The sequence below is a fragment of the Myotis brandtii genome, unplaced genomic scaffold (assembly GCF_000412655.1).
Source record: "Myotis brandtii unplaced genomic scaffold, ASM41265v1 scaffold181, whole genome shotgun sequence".
Taxonomy (NCBI): domain Eukaryota; kingdom Metazoa; phylum Chordata; class Mammalia; order Chiroptera; family Vespertilionidae; genus Myotis; species Myotis brandtii.
The window spans coordinates 3,439,762-3,453,809 of record NW_005356712.1 but is presented as its reverse complement, the minus strand read 5'-3'; the positions used below and the strand labels follow the sequence as shown (position 1 = coordinate 3,453,809).

At 50.2% G+C, this 14,048-nt stretch overlaps 1 protein-coding gene across 4 annotated transcripts in view; it reads left to right on the top strand.

Annotated features, from left to right (window-relative positions):
- RNFT2 (ring finger protein, transmembrane 2) overlaps window positions 1-12,156 on the top strand; it is a 49,591-nt gene extending 37,435 nt beyond the window's left edge. For all 4 annotated transcript variants that reach the window (XM_005863792.2, XM_014537701.1, XM_005863790.2 and 1 more), the window contains 4 exons: window positions 2,557-2,706; window positions 4,310-4,375; window positions 4,504-4,605; window positions 10,206-12,156. In XM_005863792.2, the coding sequence (XP_005863854.1) occupies window positions 2,557-2,706; window positions 4,310-4,375; window positions 4,504-4,605; window positions 10,206-10,340 (453 nt within the window). In that variant the 3' untranslated portion in view covers window positions 10,341-12,156. The remainder of the gene's footprint in view (window positions 1-2,556; window positions 2,707-4,309; window positions 4,376-4,503; window positions 4,606-10,205) is intronic.
- The last annotated feature ends 1,892 nt before the right edge of the window (window positions 12,157-14,048 follow it).

Sequence of the window (14,048 nt, the reverse complement as noted above, 5' to 3'; positions counted from 1 at the left end):
TAAATATATCACATGATCAGTACCAAAAAAAAAAAAAAATGGAGAAGACAGAAAAACACAAGGAAAATGAGTGTTTCTGCATACCGTATTTTTTCTACTTAGAACTCTATGAGCATTTCCCTGAGTCAATAGATAGTCATGGCCAAGATGACGTCTTTTTTATTTTGAAATACTTTTAGACTTGAAAGTTGCAAAGATAGTAGAGTTGTTATATCCTTCGCCCAGCTTCCCCTAACATTAACATGTAATAGAACCAGGTTACAGTTAGCAACGCCAGGAAATTTACATGGGTACCTTTACTATTAACTAAACTGCAGACCTTACTCAGATTTTACCAACTGTCTCGTTTTCCTAACTCCAGGATCAAATCCAAGATCCCACGTTGCATTTATTTTGTCTCCTTAATCCTCTTCGATCTGACGGTTCCTTGGTCTTTTCTTTGTCTTTTGTGACCTTGACATTTTTGAAGAGGCTGGACAGTTACTCTGCAGAATGTCCCTCAATTTGGATTTGTCTCTTGTTTCCTCATGATTCTATTGAGGTTATGAATTTGTTTTTTATCAGAAGTGATGCTGTTTCCTTCCCAGTGCATCCTATCAAGGGGTTTAGGTTGTCCATTTGATTTATTACTGGGGGCGTTAACCTTGATCACTTGGTGAATGTGCTGTGTGCTGGGTTTCTTCACTGTGAAGGACCTGTTTTTCAGGGTAATATTTGAATGGCTGCTGGCTTTGCATCGTAGCTCTCTGCTGTAATCAGACCCTCATTTAGAGTATGACTGGTTTGGGTTTGTACTGTTACAAAGAATGCTACGCTGACCATTCCTGCTGGCACATCGCAGCACACATCTGTAATTATTCTTAGGGTCAATTCCTAGAAGTAGAATTGTTAGAGCAAAGATTATTGACATTTTTGTAAAGGCTAGGCATGCCTGGGGCAGGGCTATTTGTTTGTGTCTATGTTCGTTCCTCCATATGACTGGTTTGGGTTTGTACTGTTACAAAGAATGCTACGCTGACCATTCCTGCTGGCACATCGCAGCACACATCTGTAATTATTCTTAGGGTCAATTCCTAGAAGTAGAATTGTTAGAGCAAAGATTATTGACATTTTTGTAAAGGCTAGGCATGCCTGGGGCAGGGCTATTTGTTTGTGCCTATGTTCGTTCCTCCATTTGTTTCAATCGTTTTATTGAGTATAATTTAAATACAGTAAAGCGCACAGATTTGAAGCTATATTTCAGTGAGTCCTGCCAAATATAGACATCCGTGTAACCACCGTCCCAGTCACGAGATAAAAGATTTCTATCGCTCCCCAAAGTTCCCTCGTGCCCCTTGCAGTCAGTCCTCCCCCCACTCACCCCAGGCAACCACTGACCTGATTTCTATCATGGCAGGTTAGTGTTACCTACTCTAGGATGGTCAATAAATCAGAATTATACAGTATGTCCTCTTGTATAACTGTCTCCTCTGATTCAACCTAATGCCTGTGACATTCAACCATGTTGTATGTATCAGCCATTTGTTCATGTTTATTGCTGAGTAGTACCCTATTGTATAAATACACCACAATCTGTTTATCTGCTCTCCCACTGATGGACATTTGGGCTGTCTCCAGGTTGGGGATCTTATGAATAAAGCTGCTATGACCATTAGCATACAAATGGACATATGTGTTCATTTCCCTCGGGTACACACCTAGGAGTGGGATTGCTGGGTCATAAGTAGATGTAAGTTTAACTTTATTAGACAGGGCAGGGCGGGGTTATTTTCAGTTCCATTTTAGAGCGCAGGCCACCACAAGCTTGGGGGCCTTGTCCAAGAGCCAAGGGAGGAAGGGAAATAGAATTGTTGAGCACCGCTCTGCGTTCCGTGTGCGTCCCCTTTAATCCTCAGAGCAACCTCAGAAGGTGGGAATGGGACTCCCATTCTATAGATGTGGAAACTGAGGCTCACAGACGTTCAGCAGGATAAGATTCACACCTGGCCCTGCCTGAGTCCCCAAGTCTATGTTCTTTCCCCAGATAGTACCCTGCCTCCTTGGTGACAGCAGATGATGAGCTGGGAAGGAGAGCACAGGTCTTACCCCCGTCCACCTCTTGGCCTGCCCTAACCTGCCTCCTGCGGTCCATCCTGCCCATGCCTCTGAGGGCTGTCCCGTGATGCCTGGGTCAGCCCTTGGAGGTGAGGGTGATCTGTGTGCGGGGCAGGGACTGTGCCCCGACGTGTGGCTTTGAGCCCTCCAAGCCACAGCAGACACCAGGGAGGGACCCCGCTCCAGCTCTCTGCCAAAGGTGTCTGGTTTCTCCCTCCCTGAAACGTGATCCGTGGAGCCCTGATCTTCTGGGCTGGTGGGCAGCGGGTGAGGGCAGCGGGCAGGGGCCACGTCTCCCCGGCCATATCTCAGGCCCATTAGGAGCGGGCCTGAGTGCTTTCCAAAGCTGATTAATGGCCTGCCTGTGACCTGGAATGTCATTACTGCCCAGGCTGGGGGCCCCCGCTGGGTCCTTTGGGTCTTTACTGCTAATAATAATTGATGCTTTTCGTGTGGTTGCAGGGAAAGTTCTATCTGGTCATCGAGGAGTTGAGCCAGCTGTTCCGATCGCTGGTCCCCATCCAGCTGTGGTACAAATACATCATGGGTGACGACTCCTCCAACAGCCACTTTCTGGGAGGAGTCCTGATGATCCTCTACAGCCTCTGCAAGGTGAGGTGGCGGGGGTTGGCAGGTTGGAGGGCAGCTGGAGGGCGGGCCTACGGAGGCCCCATTCACTCGCTGCCCCTGAGGGCCAGGGGGAGCTTGGAATGATCCCCTAATCTCTCTCTTTTAAATTGAGTGAAAATTCACACAACATAAAATTCAGTGACATGTAGCAGATTCGAAATGTTGTGCAACCACCACCTCTGTCTGGTTCCAAGACATTTTCATCCCCAAAAAGGAACCCTGTACCCAGGAAGCAGTCGCTCCCCATTCCTGTACCCTCCTCACCCCCAGCCCCAGCCCCTGGAATCACTAGTCTTTCTATCTGTGTGGATGTGCCTGTTCCGGACACTTTATATAACGGGAGTCACACAATGTGGGACCTTGTGTGTCTGGCTTCTCTCACTGAGCAGCATGTTTCCAAGATTCCCCCACACTGCGGCCTGTCAGGACTTCATTTCTTCTCATGGTTAAATCCACCCTAATTTATTTTCTTCTCTTTTGTAATCCTCACCCAAGGATATTTTTTTCCATTGATTTTAGACAGAGGGTAAGGGAGGAAGGAGGGAGGGAGGGAGGGAGGGAGAGAGAGAGAGGGAGGGAGGGAGAGAGAGAAACATCAACCTGAGAGATGTACATCGATTGGTTGCCTCCTGTTCTCGCTCCAACTGGGGCTGAGGATTGAGCCTGAAACCGAGGCATGTGCCCCTGCCCGGGAATCGAACCTGCGACACTTTAGTCGACGGGCCAGCGCTCCAACCACTGAGCCATACCGGCCAGGGCCACCCTCATTTCTTGTCCATAAAGCTCACCACAGGCTAGCCTTTCACAGAATCTTCACAACTCTTCAGAGTACGTACCACCATTGCTCTCATTTTACCGGCGAGGAAGCTGAGGCTCAGAGGGAAGTAACTTGCCAGGGTCGCTCAGCCAGAGATAACAGCATGAGCGTCCACCCCAGGCAGCCTGCGTCCAAACCAGGCCACTCTTACCCCCAGACCTCACTGCCCCTGAATGCGCTTTCTGTTCCTGCTAAATGGTGCACCGTCAGCTCTGCAGATCAGTATGAGGTCCTTCCCTTCTCATCATTAGTACAAATCAGTTTCCCCTCACAATAAGTACATCCTCCTCTTTCTTTGACCTTGGAGAATCCTGAGGAAATGCTTGTGTTCTCGGTCCTTCTTCCCAGGAGGGCTAGCCAGGCAGTGCAGGCTGTGTCAGCCCATGCGGCTTATCTAGCCTACTGATCCTGATCGACTGGAAGTGGCTGACTGGAATGCTAGATGGAGGATTATCGGCTCTGGCTGGGCCAGATGAAGAGTGTTGTGATCGATTAGCAATGCCTGCCCTGGGCTTGGGAGAGGAAAAGGCAGTGTGCATGCCTTGTGTTTGCTCTCCTGGCCCAGGGACAGGGGAGGCTGTTGATGGAAAGCAGGAAGTCCAAAGCCAAGCAGAACTGGTGGGAAGGGGGAGTTTCAGATGGGAGGAAGTGCCATGAAAATGCTCAGAGGCAAAGATGAGGGGGGCAGCGGGGGCGGCTCGGAGGTGGTAAGCGAGATCCTGTACAATCCTGGGATGCTTTTCAGCCATCACCCTCCTCTCCTTTCAGTCCTTCGACATCTGTGGCCGCGTGGGTGGAGTCAGGAAGGCCCTGAAGCTTCTTTGTACCTCGCAGGTGAGTCGGCTTCATGTGGTCCTGGCCAAAGTCACAGGAACTAGAAGCCAAGAGCCGGAAACAGGTCTCAGTGTGCTTCTCAGGGTCCACAGCTGTGTTTCTCTCTCTCTCTCCCCTCCCACAAACAGAATTACGGAGTCCGGGCCACTGGGCAGCAGTGCACAGAGGCTGGTGATATCTGTGCCATCTGCCAGGCCGAGTTCCGGGAGCCTCTGATCCTTATGTGCCAGGTGAGCAGGGCCGGGCAGGGGCATCAGAGGCTGAGGCTGGGGGACCGGCAGGCCCTGCCCCAGGCAGAAGTCTCAAGTGCCTTTCCCTTGACCAAACCTTGAGGCTCTGGGATGGGTCTTTGAGAACAGTGTGGTCCAGACTGGAGTCAGATCTGGGTTCCGATATTAGCTCTGTCTCTCATTAGCTGGGGCACCTGGACCAGGTTACTTCACCTCTCTGAACCTCAGTTTCAATGTCAAAAATGAAAAATTCACTAAGGCACAGTGTCAGAATATCGTGATTGTGAAACCCAGCAGCACTCTGGACCCTAGGTGGGTCATTCCATCTCCCCGAGCCTTGCTTTTTCTCATTTACAAAATGGGTATCACAATACTTTGTAGAGCTAATATTACGATTAGATGAGATCATCTCTGCCTTGCTTTTTCTCATTTACAAAATGGGTATCACAATAACATCTACTTTGTAGAGCTAATATTACGATTAAATGAGATCACCTCTAGAAAGAACTAAATTTGAATTATTTAGTCATAGAAGTCGTTCATATATATAATTATCATTATAATTAGATTTACCATTTGTTTTTATTATGATTACTTGTGGGTCACCAACCTATAGCAGTAAGTACTGGTTAGTCCCTTTAATTTCCTACATGTATCCCTCTCCTCCTTCTCCTCCTCCTCCTCCTCCATCCTCCTCCTCCTGACATCAGGGGCGAAGATGTCAATTCAGCAAATGTGTATGAGTCAAGCATCCTATCAGACACCAGGGAGGGGAGGCAGAGGGCACACAGACCCTGTCCCCTGCTCTGGAAGCTCGCGGTCCCTTGGGGAGACAGACACATACATAAATAACTATGAAACAAGGCAGGCGGTGATAAGTGCTGTGTAAGAGAGATTCATGCAGCGTCCCCGGGGACCAGGACAGATAGCGATGAGCTCGAGGTTGGAAAGGCCTCGGGGAGGAGGCATCGCCTGCAGACGAGAAGGAATCGAGAGCATATGGCTCCTCCCCACCACCACCTTCCGGGGGTGAGAAGACAGGAGGGGGGGTCTTTTTTTGGCATCAGCGAAAATTTTTTGGTTTTGCTTTTGATTTGGGGGGATTATAGCTGGTTTGTTTTTTTGTTTTTTATTCATTGTATTTATTTTAAAATTGAGAATATATTTGCATGATCCAAAATCTGACTGCAGAATTCATAAGTGAGGAGTCATGACAACTGAATGCCATGTGGGACCCGGGCTGGGTCCTGGCACAGAAAGGGCATGGGTGGGAAAGGCAGTCTGACGAACTCCTGATCAGGCCTGGCGTGTAGTCCATCGCCACGAGGCTGTGTGGGCTTCTTCGCTTCGACAAGTGCACTGTGGAGACGCAAGGTAACATTAGGGGAAACGGAAACTGGGTGAGGGGTATGTGAGGACTTCCTCTACTCGCTACAACTTGTCTGTTAGTGTAAAATTATTCCAAAATAAAAAGCTGCATTAAACAATGTTTTAAAGATGGAAGAAGGAAAGTGGTTGCAGGCTCCTGCCCTTGTCCCCAGCTCCCCAGTCCCCAAAACACCCCCACAGGCAATTATTGTTACCCGTTTCCTTTCTGTCTTTTCAGAGATACTTTGTAAGTGCATATAGATACACTGAACACATCTTTTTCAAAATGACATAAGTTGCAGCATATTCTACCCAAGCTGCATCCTGCATCTTCCCTTTTTTACTTGATACTCTGTCGTAAGAAATTGCCCCTTATTTGCCTATCATCCTGCTTTTTGGATAGACCCCAATTCGTTTAACCGTTCTCCTCTGGGTGTGCATTGAGTAGCTGATAATCTTTTGTTATTACAAACTAGAGGCCCGGTGCATGAAATTCGTGCACTGGAAGGTGGGTCCCTCAGCCCAGCCTGCACCCTCTCCAATCTGGGACCCCTCAGGGGATGTCTGACTGCTGATTTAGATCCAATCCCTGTGGGATCAGGCCTAAACCAGCAGTCGGGCATCCCTCTCACAATCCAGGACTGCTGGCTCCCAACCGCTCGCCTGCCTGCCTGCCTGATTGCCCCTAACCGTTTCTACCTGCCAGCCTGATCCCCCCCTAACCACTCCCCTGCCAGCCTTATTGATGCCTAACTGCTCCCCTGCCGGCCTGGTCGCCCCCAACTGCCCTCCCCTGCAGGCCTGGTCACCCCTAACTGCTTTCCCCTGCTGGCCTGATCGCCCACAACTGCCCTCCCCTGCCAGCCATCTTGTGGTGGCTATGTTGTGACCACATGAGGGTGGCCATCTTTGACTACATGGGGGCAGCCATATTGTGTGAGGGCATGATGGTCAATTTGCATATTACTTCTTTATTATATAGGATGTGGCTGCCATGGGAGTTGAGAAATGGGGAGACTTATAGCACTTCCCTGGGCCCATTGTGTTGAGTAAATGAAAGAATTCTAGTGAAGCATGTAGAATCACACTGAGGATGTGCTCAGGGTTCAGTAAATATTAGCTCTGCCCTAGCCAGGTTTGCTCAGTGGTTAGAGCATTGGCCCACACTGAAGGGTCCAGGGTTCGATTCCGGTCAAGGGCACATACCTTGGTTGCAGGCTCAATCCCCGACCCTGGTTGGAGTGTGTGCAGGAGGCAACCAATTTATGTGTCTCTCTCACATCCATGTTTCTCTCTCTCTGTCTCTCCCTCTCCCTTCCACTCTCTAATAATCAATGGGAAAAAATATATATCAGCTCTTATTGGCACGCCTTCCATTTCACACATGGGTGAGCTCGTGGCAGGGTAAGTTCCTGGTGGTGGCATCACTAGGGCAGAGGTTATTGCTGCATTGCCCTCCATAAAGAGTGTATCCCAATGCCGAGTGTGACTGGACCTCTCGCTCCCCTCCCTGGCCAACTGCTGCGTTATCAAGCCTTTTTTGAGCTTCGCCAATCTGACAGGTGACAAACACTGTCTCAGTGCAGTTTTAATTTGCATTTCCCTAATTATGAGCGTCTTTTCACATGCTTCTGAGCCATCTGCATTTCCTTCTTAGTAGCAGCAGTGAGTATTTGGGCCTGATGTCAAGGTGAAAGGCTTCCTTCTTTCTCTCTGGCAATCTCTTTAGGCTGTTTCTCTCTCTCCCATTCTTCTCCTGGTGCCCTGCTGTCTTCCCAGAGCTGAGTTAGAATTCCTGGGAGGGGTTGGACAAGACACCATTGCCCCGGATCAGGAGCCACACCACAGCCAGTGGTGGTTGGAGCCCACCAGCATGGCCGGCCAGGTTGAGCACATGGCTCAGGCTTGCTTTGGTGATGAAAGGGCCTTGTTAATTCCCAAATGCATTGAATGTCTGAGTGAAATGTTTCTTAATAAAGGCTTCCCTCACTTTCCTTCCCTAGACTAGTTTGTGCTCTGGATCTATGGCCTCATAGATCCGTTTTTCCTTCATGGCACTCATCCCAGTTGTCAGCTAGATAGCTAAGTAGGCTACTGGTTGTGTAAGGTCTGTCTCCTCTTTGCCAAATTATAAGCAACTTGAGAGTGGCGACCATGCCTATCTTGTGTAAACGCAGAGTCACAATACTGACTTAGTAAATGATGGTTGAATGGATGGATGGATGGATGGATGGATGGATGGGGTAGATGAAACAGGATGGTTGATTGGGATGGAGATGGATGGTGGCCAGGTGCAGGGGTGTGTGAGTGAGTGTGCAAAGATAGGTGGATAGAGTTAAAAGTGTGTGGGTAGCTGGGTGGTTGGGGAAATGGATAGACAGATGGGTGAGGGAATAGGTGAATTGATGGATGGGGGAATAGGTAGGTAGATGGGGAACTAGATGGGTGGCAAGATGGAGAGTTGGATAGATGGATGGATGGATGGATGAAGAGACAGATGGATGAAGAGCCCACTAGGCTAAAGGAAGATCCTGTCTCCCCTTCCAGTCTGGCATCTCGAGACAGAGAATAAACAATTGAACGTAATCATAATTATTACTGAATAATCACCAGCACTTACAAAACACTTATTATTGGCCAGGCACTGTTCTAAGTGCCTTCTTTTTTAGTTGTTTTTTTTTCCTTTTAAAGAACATTTTGTTAAGACTTTTATATTATTGTCCCTAAACTCTTTATTTTGAACATTTTAAACCTACAGAAAAGTTGAAGGATAGTACAATGAACACCCTTTTATCCTTCACCTAGATTTACTAACCATTAACATTTTACTGTGTTTGCTTTTCTTGATATAAATTTATCCCCCTAAACCTGTTGAGAATAAGTTGCTGACATCTTGATTCTTCATCCCTAAATATTTCAGCATACATCTCCCAAGAACAAGGACATTCTGTCCCATAACCACAATTCCACTAGCACACATCCCAAAAATTTTAAATTGATACAAAATCCCAATGTTCAAATTTCTCCATTTGTCTTCAAAACATCCTTCATAGTTAGGGTTCCCCTTCCCTTCCCCCACCCAGGATCCAATCAAGACTCATATACTGCATTTGATTGTCACGTCTAAGTGCTTTCAATCTTCCTAAGGGGAGAGCACTATTGTCCCCATCTTACAGACGAGGAAACTGAGGCACAGGGAGGTTAAGTCACTGGTCCCAGTTAAAGCCAGAAAGTGGCGGAACTTGTTAACGTTTCCCGTATCCCTGTGTTTCTCTTAACCCCTGTGGTCTGTTCTCCACCCAGCTGCCAAAAGGATCTTTTATTTTTTTAAAAAAATTTTTTATTATCTTAAGTTTTACATATGTCTCCTTTTCCCCCAATTGACCCCCCTCCCCAACCATTCCCACCGCCCCAGTGTCTGTGTCCATTGGTTATGCTAATATACATGCATACAAGTCCTTTGGTTGCTCTCTAACTGCCCCCCCCCTCCCCTGCCATTTGTCTCTGGGTCTATTTTTGTTCATCAAATTATGTTGATCATTATATCCCACATATGAATGAGATCATGTGATATTTATCTTTCTCCGACTGACTTCCAAAAGGATCTTTTAAAAAATGCAAATCATATCAAGTCACTCCTCTGCTCAGAGCCCTGCCATGGCTCCCTAATTCTCTCAGAGTAAAAGCCAAAGTCCTCGAAATGGCTCACAAGGCCCTATATGATCGGCACCGCCCCCATCAACTCTCTGATCTCAGCTCCCCCTCCCACCCACCACACTCCAAGCTCAGCCACACTGTCCTTGCTGGTCCTCCAGCACACTGGGCACACTCCTGCCTCAGGGCCTTTGCACGAGCTGTTTACTTTGCCTGGTACGCTCTTTTCCCAGATGCCATCAGGGCTAACGCCTCACCCTCCTTCAAGTTTTACCCAAATGTCAGTATCTCAGTGCAGTCCTCCCAGGCCACCCTGTTTAACACTGCACCCTCCCACCCCCACCCCGCAGCATACCCTATGCCCCCTTCCCTGCATTTCCATCCTAGCACTTGAAACTGACATTCCCTATGTTTTAAAGATTCATTTTGCCAGTTGTCTCCTCAATTAGAGTGCAAGCTCCAGGAGGGCAGAACTGTCTGTTTTGTTGGCTGCTGAGTCCCCAGCTCCTCAGACCGAGGTGGGCATGGCGTGGGCACCCAGTAAAGCATCCTGGTGGCCCTGATTGCTGTCCCCGCAGCACGTGTTCTGTGAGGAGTGCCTCTGCCTCTGGCTGGACCGCGAGCGCACCTGCCCGCTCTGCCGCTCCGTTGCCGTGGACACCGTGCGCTGCTGGAAGGACGGGGCCACTTCGGCACACTTCCAGGTGTACTAGCACCGACGCTCCGGCACGCCCAGGGAGATGACGGAGGGTCCGTGTGGCCGGGTCCAGCTCTGGGGACTTCCTGGGAAACAGGCCGCAAGCTCTTCGTGTCCTGCCTCCCGCCTTTCTCCACCTCTTTCCCTAAAGCTTTCTGTTCCCCCCACCTTCACCTTCATCGTTTGTTCCCTGGCTCAGTGCGTGCACCCTTCCCTACGTATGGGGAAGCCTCCTAACTCAGACTCGGTCTCTGCCCAGGTAGGTCTCCCATCCCCTCCTAGTCAAGGAACCAGGACTAGTCAAGGTCCCGCCTGTTGGTTATTTTACTCAAGAGAACCGAATGCCTGATGCTGCACACTGGGGAGGGACCTGGGCGTCACTGCCTCCCCACCACGGCCTGGGTCTAGATGAGGGTCACTGTGAAGTCTTTTTCAAACTCAGATGCCTGGCCCCGCCTAGAGTGAGCCAGGCACGGCATCAGGCATCCTGCCTGGATGACTTCCGTGGCACAGCGGAGGAAACCGTGGCACAGAGCTCGGTGTGGTAACCGTGCCGGGGTCACCCAGCCAGCCATGTGCACCGAGTTTCCAGCCAGGCCCGCCTGGCTTCAGAGCCCACCATGCTGACCCGCTGCTCAGACACTGCGGCGTGGGGACCGCAGACAAGGTTTCTTAAAACCATAAGAGGTGATTTTGATGCGCATGGGTGGCCCGGGTGCGTGGCATATTTAATGTGGACCGCATTGAGAAGGCAAGACTTGGTCCTGAAATTGCTTTCTTCCCGAGCTCTGAGCTGGGGAGCTCCATCACATGTGGGTACCAAGAAAAGCCAGCTTTGGCCCAAATACAGACACCACTTTGTCTCTGCACCCATCTGTATTTCTCTTTCCTCCCTCCCATCCCCTCCCTCACTCACGCCTCAGACCTGTCAACAGCCCCTGTGGACATTCCCTCTCCCCTGGTAGCCTCCAGAGCAAATGGGACAGTCCATGTTAGGGATTTGTCCACAAGCCAGGGTGGTGGCGGAGAGTAGCTCTCATATAGTGCTCATGAGTAGCTCTGCATGAGAGCTACTAATCTCTATAGCAGAGCCACTTCCCTCCCCGCTTTGAGATCTGGGAGGAGGTGGCACAGGAGGTCATGTAGATGCCACCAGAACCCTGCCTGTCCTGCCCTTCTCCCAGCCCTATCCTCTCACCGTCAACCCAGCACAATGGGCTGGTGCCCACGGCGTTTCAGAGAAAGCCATCTGGGTGGCTGGGGAGCAGACCAGCAAGAAAGCCGGAGGGGAGATGGGAGCCTTGCTGCCCCCTTGCCCTCGGCCGGTGTGAGCATGCCCACCCCGTCCCCAGCAGATTCCGGACACGTGGCCCCTGCGCTGTGGAGCCAGCACCTTTTCTTCTCCCTGACGTCCCTGGCGCTTTCCTGATATCCCTTCCAGGGTTGCATGGCATCTTTCAAGCTCTGTTACTATGGCGATGGCCGCGCTGTTACAATCCCACTTGCCTAGATAATCAAGTCAGAAAGGGAAGTGGAGGGAAGCAGAGCCCAGCAGACTCGGCTTCTCTGTTCCCTCCGCCTTGAGGAAGAACCAAGGGGAAGGAACACAATCTTCTGCAACTGGTTTTTACCGGGAAGAGGTCCCTGTCTGCAGGTGCCATCAAAGAGGCTGGAGAAATGGGAGCTGGAGAAGGCATTAAAGTGGTAGCATGTGACAGAGCCGATAGAGCTCTCTATTAAATTAATTTAATTTAATTTTTAATTTATTGGGTGATTTGGTTAATAAAATTATATGGGTTTCACGTGTACAATCCTATAGTACATCACCTGTATATCATCTTGTGTGTTCACTACCCACGTCACCTCTCCTTCCATCACCATTCATCCCCCTGTACCTTTCCACCTCCCCTGCCCCCTTTCCCTCTGGTAATCACCGTACTGTTATCTGTGTCTATGAGTTGATTTTTGTGTGTGCTTAATCCCTTCACCTTTTTCACTCGGCCCCCCGGCCCCTCCCCTCTAACAGCTGTCAGTCTGTTCTCTGTCTAGGAGTCTGTTTCTGTTTTGTTTGCTAGTTTATTTTCTAAACTCGGCATGACTTTGGGAAACCACTTCACCTCCCTGTAGCCATCTCCAGAGTGAGGAAGCCTAGTGTGTCGTCTGCTGGAACCAGGGAAACTGAGGATGCGGATAACCAGTGAATACACCACTGGTTTGTCAGTTACACTCGTGCCACACATACACAAAACTTCTCGGACAGTCTGCAAAAACAAGCCGTGCCCCTGACACTATAAAGAGTGTCACCTGTGGCCCTGGCCGGTGTGGCTCCATTGGTTGGGCATCGTCCTGTGCCCTGAGAGGTTCGATTCCCAGCCAGGGCACATGCCCAGGATTGCAGGCTCGATCCCCAGTGGGTGGGCATGTAAGAGGCAGCCGATCGATGTTTCCCTCTCACGTCGGTGTTTTTCATTCTCCCTTCCTAGCCGTGTGCACTGAGTTTCCAGCCCAGGCCCATCTGGCCAGGTGCCACAAAGGTCTGAAAATAAATTTTAAAATCTTTTTTTTAAGTGTCAGACACATGGGGACATTCAGGGGCAGGTGGGCTGATTGACCGTAGGATTTTATTTATTGGTCCCCCCACCCTCCAGGGAAAACCCTCTCGAGGTTTCCTTTCGGGCGGGAGGGTTTAACTTCAGCTCCAGGGAGGAAGAGTGGCCAGTGCAGGGTTTTCCAGATGTCAGGCCAAATGTGTTCCCCAGCCCAAGAGTAAAAGCTGCCAAACATCGCTCTTGGAAGGGAAGAACGGTGCCTCTCTGCCTTCCCCGTCTTGGCTCTGCAACTCCTTTACTTTGAGCTGAATTCACCCAACGTCAGATCAGATCGAAGTACCCTGCTCTTCATATTTTATGACTTGGAAACGGCCCTCTTAAGGTGGACTGTCTCGGGCACAATGAACGAGGGGGTGAAAAGGCAAGCTTCGGGCCTGGATGTCACAGACTCCACCCTCCGCAGAGGAGAGAGAGAGGCACAAGACCTCCAGGCTGCTGAGCCGCGGTCGGAGCAGGACATGTGAAGCAAGGCTGGGATCTTTCAGGGCTTTTGCTCTGGGCCAAACAGAGCCGCCTTGGTGTTTTTAACGTCCTCCTACATTCCCTTCTGCCAATAAATAACATCTGCCGGCCACACTTACGTTCCTGGTCTTGGGTCTCCGGTCGCCTCGTGAGCCAGGTGGAACCGTTTGGGGAGAAATGCAAAGAAGCGCTTGGTGCAGTGGGTGGCATCTGACGTTGGTTTTTCCAGAGCAGCCCCATCGAGTGACACGTGATTTATTAAGGAAGCGCTTCCGGAGAAACCAGTAAGGGAATGAGTGGAGCGGGGAGAGGCCAAGCAAGGAGGCGCCTTTCCAAGAAGGCACAGCTCACGGTTTGGGGCGGGGCCTTGAGAGCGCCAGGTGCATCTCAGAGTCGTCCCACCCTGAGGTCTTTGTGATCCCACGCTCAGTCCTTGACGATGGGGTGATTAGGGGCAGGGGGTAGGGGGAACCTTCCCATCCCCACTGAGGAGGCCCCGACCCTCTGAAGGTGCCAGGTGCCACAAAGGTGCAGGACGGAACATGGAACTGGTAGGAGGGATGCGGATGTGACACCTGCAGTGCCCACCACGGTGGTTAGCTATAGGCTGCACGGACCTAGAACATATAGGCTGATTTAAGGACAGTTTTTCC